General features: G+C 66.6%; 2 protein-coding genes across 2 annotated transcripts; both read right to left on the bottom strand.

The window, feature by feature from the left end:
* Positions 1-1159: 1159 nt before the first annotated feature.
* On the bottom strand, positions 1160-3130 carry LOC112547867 (vegetative cell wall protein gp1-like). Its single transcript, XM_025195428.1, has 5 exons — positions 3007-3130; positions 2712-2829; positions 2418-2493; positions 1572-2328; positions 1160-1409 (listed from the first exon to the last, which is right to left on the bottom strand). The coding sequence occupies exons 2-5, from the start codon at positions 2810-2812 to the stop codon at positions 1297-1299; spliced, it is 1047 nt and encodes a 348-aa protein (XP_025051213.1). The 5' UTR covers positions 2813-2829; positions 3007-3130; the 3' UTR covers positions 1160-1296.
* Positions 2999-3574, bottom strand: LOC102374040 (doublesex- and mab-3-related transcription factor C2-like; the record flags this gene model as incomplete). Its single annotated transcript, XM_025195423.1, has 3 exons — positions 2999-3166; positions 3260-3351; positions 3433-3574. Coding segments are annotated over 3 exons (402 nt in total), but the record flags the coding sequence as incomplete, so codon positions are not given.
* Positions 3575-3577: the final 3 nt, after the last annotated feature.

Genomic DNA, 3577 nt, shown 5'->3' with positions numbered 1-3577 from the left:
TGGTCCCTTTATCCTGCCCCCCCTCCGCTAGTGCTGCCTGTTCCCTTCACACCCCCCCCCAGCAGCTGCTTTAGCAAGTGGCCTGGTCCCAGGGCCCTCTGAGAGGGGGGACGACTGCCCCAGAGGGCAGGCCTGGCCCGTTTCCTGTGCACTTCCTGTCCCTGCCCCCCAGCCTTGTTCCCCTTAACCAGCTCAGTCCTGCCCCCCAGAGCAGCTGCGTCTTGGGTGTCTTTGGCAAGCCGGGTCCACAGCTCCTGGGTTCCCAGTGCCCAGTGTCCCTGTGGGATCGGCCTGACCGGGACACCCCGAAACCCAGGAACAGCTGGAATAACGAGGCACAGGCCGGCCCCGCCTGCCCCTCAGCGCCGTCCTCGGGCTCAGCCTGTCCAGCGGAAAGAGCGCACGAGGTCCGGGGACACGGGGGACGCTTTATCCGCAGCGGCTGGGTTATGAGTACCCGGCGCAGTGCAGCCATCGCGCTCTTCGTGGCCGTTGCCTCTGCCGCGGTGCTGGGCTCTCCTGGGAGGTCGTTCAGGGCGAGGTGGAAGGGCTAATCAAGTCCCACAGCTGGGGCCACCTTGCCCCCCCTGCAGTACCGGCCCGGCCAGGCTGCGTGGGAAGCGCATGACCCTCCCAGGGATCCGCCGCGCAGTTCGGCCCTCGTGTTCGGGGGCTTCCCCTCATGGGCCTGGGCCCGTCTTTGGGGGTCACTCTGTCCTGCCCCCCCTGAGCCGACTGTGGCCCTGGTGCTCTGCACACGGCCCGCAAGGTGGTGGGGAGGGGCCGAATGCTTCTAGACCCTTCCCTTGGCCCTCTTGTCCCTTTGGGGATTACGGGCCTGCTCTTGCCCGCTCATTTCCTCCCCAGGGGTGTGTCTGCACCAAAATGCCCCCCCTCACTCTTAGCTCCCTGCAGTGGCTGCAACCTGTGGGAGATGGGGTGCAATCTCCCCCCTCGGGCTCCTTCCTGCCCCCGCAGCTCAGAGGCACTCAGTTGCCACCCCTCTAGGGTACGGGGTTGCCTCACAGGCAGAAGCCATGCTGAACGCAGGCGTTGGCATCAGCTATGCTTTCCTTCCTTGCTGATCACACCCTGCCCCGTCCTGCACAGCCAGGGAAGGCAGGGGATGGACCCGCAATGACTTCACTCAGGACGGGCACCATGTCCAAACCAGACTTTATTGGCGTGGCCTGCCTGTAGACAACATGGGACAATTAAAAACCAATTAAATGCACCCCCGGCTTTTTCCAAACCAGCTGCCAGCACAAGCAGGGGAAGGCTCTGTGCAGTATGGCCCTAGCTGGGCATGGAGATGGAGCCCAGCTGGTGGAGGTCGAGCAAGACGGAGGGAGAAGTGCTGGGCGCAGGGCGGTGTAGGTCCTGGCAGCCAGGCACCGCACTGGCAGGATCTAAGGGGAACGAGCGCACAGGCTGTCATGATGTCCCCGCAATGCCCACTGTGCATTCTCTATGCCCCATCCCGCCTGGGCACCACACAGCTCCAGGCTGGGTGGGGGCATGCCCACAAGGCTTGGGACAGGGGTATGGTGGTGGGGTGGGCTCCATGGTACCTGCTGCTCCTGGGCTCCCTGGTGCCTTGCTGCTGCTCTCGCCTGGCGCCGGGTTGCTGCTGCCCTGCTGTGACGTGGGTCCTGGGGGGGGTGCGGGGTCTGTGGGGGGCAGCTGAGCCGTGCCATAAGGCACGGGGCTGAGCATGGGGAGCACATGCACTTCCATCATGATGGGGGTGCTCGGCAGGGGCAGAGGGGAAAAAGGCATCTCAGGGCACAGGGGCAGCAGCGGGTAGGGGCTACCGAGGGTAGCATGCGCAGGAAGCAGCATGTGGGCTGCAGAGGGCGGATCCGGGGGGTAGCGGAGACTGCTGCGGGGAGCCCTGCCAGAGCTGGCTCTGGAGCCCTGGGCATTGGAAACCACTGGCGGACGCCAGGGCGGTCCTGGCGAGACCAGGTGGGAGCCCCGGTACTGCGGAGCAGGGGTGCGGGTGTGTCGGTGCAGGGCTGCCCGTAGCGGCGTCAGCCCTGCAGGTGCTGCCCTGTCGCTGGAGCCCGTCAGGACCTGCGTCTGGGTGGGGTCTGACGCCATCAGGAGGCTGGCGTCGCAGGGCGGGGCAGGGAAACCGGGGAATGGCGGCCAGGTAGGGCAAGGGGGCAGGAAGGTGGGCATGGCAGCAGCAGGGGCTGGCTTGGGAGTGTTTCTCAGCACCATCAAGGCCTCAGCGGCCTCCTTCTGCAGCTGCTCTTCGGAGATGGGGGAGAAGACAAGGCCCTGAGGTGGCCAGAGCGGCAGAGGAGCCAAGGCGGAGGGCACCTGCAAGAGAGGAGTTGGGGGAGGTTAAGGCACCCCCTCACCCGTGCCAGCATCTGGCTATGAGCAGGATGGATCTGAGGGCTCTGTACCTGGGTGCCCAGTGGCATCGGCTCCCGGAGGGCGCTGGAGCCTGCGTTCCTGTCCCGGGGGCCCAGCAACAGGCGGCTGCAACGACACAGTGGGCATCAGAGGTGCACAGTGTTTGGGAGCCCACTTACCTCCTAGCCCTGGTGGTTTGATGCCCAAGCTGTCCAGCCTAACCCGTCTCGTCCTCCCCAGGCGCGGGGGAAAGCCCGCTGTGGTGCTGGTTCAGTTCTGGCAGATGCACGTGTGGAGCAACCCAAAACAAGCCCCTCCCATTGCCAGCCAGCCCAGATACCTACCCAGGCAGGTCAGAGCACGCTGCTGGGTACCAGATGGGCCCCAGCGGTGGTGGGAACAGCTGCCCAGGGACTGCCACGAGGCCAGGTGGGGCGCATGCCATCTCGCTGCCCTCGCACCCTGCCAGTTAACAGGAGGTGACGTGAGATGCTGGGCCAACGTGGCGCTGCTTGGAAGGGTGACGCGTTCCCGTCCCACTGAGGGGAGCAGCCCACAGAGTGCCTGGCCATCCTGGAACGGACGGTCCAGATCACACCGGTCGCAGTGATGGGGGTTGATGGCGTCGGGGCTACGCACCTGGGTGAGTTTGCAGGTGAGGCAGCACCTGGCAGCAGAGGGGCGGTGGCAGGGGGAGAGGTGGCACGAACCAAGGGGCTGGGGCTGGCTGGTATTCCCCAAAGGCCCAGGGCAGGTCTGGCGTGCTTGGCCAGTGGGGGAGAGGCACCCAGGAGCTGTTCTACAAGGGGACACAAGAGAGGCGGCTGGAAGGAGAGAAAGCAGGGAGCTGCTCAGGGCAGCGGCTGCCAGCCGTGCCTTTCCCTCTCCTCACCTTCTTGGCGAGTGGGTGCCTCTGGCGGGCAGCAGGCGCCGCGGCATCGCTCCCTGCTTCCCCGCTGGCCGGCTCCACGTTCTCCTTCTCCTCTGCAACGAGGAGGAAGGGGCTGGGCAGGTCGTGCAGCCGGCGTCACCCCGCGCCACAGGGCTGTGGGGGCGCGTACGCACCTCCGCCCACGGCCTTCTGCCGCCGGCTCCCCTCGCACGGCTCCCCTCGCACGGCAGAGCCGTCCCCGAGCTGGAGCAGACCCCTGGCCAGCTGCCGGCGCAGCTCCGTCTCCTGCTGCCGGCGCAGGGCCACCCGGGCTGGCAC

Source organism: Alligator sinensis, unplaced genomic scaffold, assembly GCF_000455745.1.
Source record: "Alligator sinensis unplaced genomic scaffold, ASM45574v1 scaffold1575_2, whole genome shotgun sequence".
In the NCBI taxonomy this organism is placed as follows: Eukaryota; Metazoa; Chordata; order Crocodylia; family Alligatoridae; genus Alligator; species Alligator sinensis.
The sequence above is the reverse complement of the archived record's forward strand: the minus strand, read 5'-3'. Positions and strand labels throughout refer to the sequence as shown.

Excerpts from the sequence above, each read along its gene's own strand:
- LOC112547867 (XM_025195428.1), bottom strand. The coding sequence starts at position 2,812 with ATGGCATGCGCCCCACCTGGCCTCGTGGCAGTCCCTGGGCAGCTGTTC. Across the intron at positions 2,329-2,417 it reads CGATGCCACTGGGCACCCAG|GTGCCCTCCGCCTTGGCTCC; the intron begins GTACAGAGCCCT and ends CCTCTCTTGCAG. Across the intron at positions 1,410-1,571 it reads AGGGAGCCCAGGAGCAGCAG|ATCCTGCCAGTGCGGTGCCT; the intron begins GTACCATGGAGC and ends CGTTCCCCTTAG.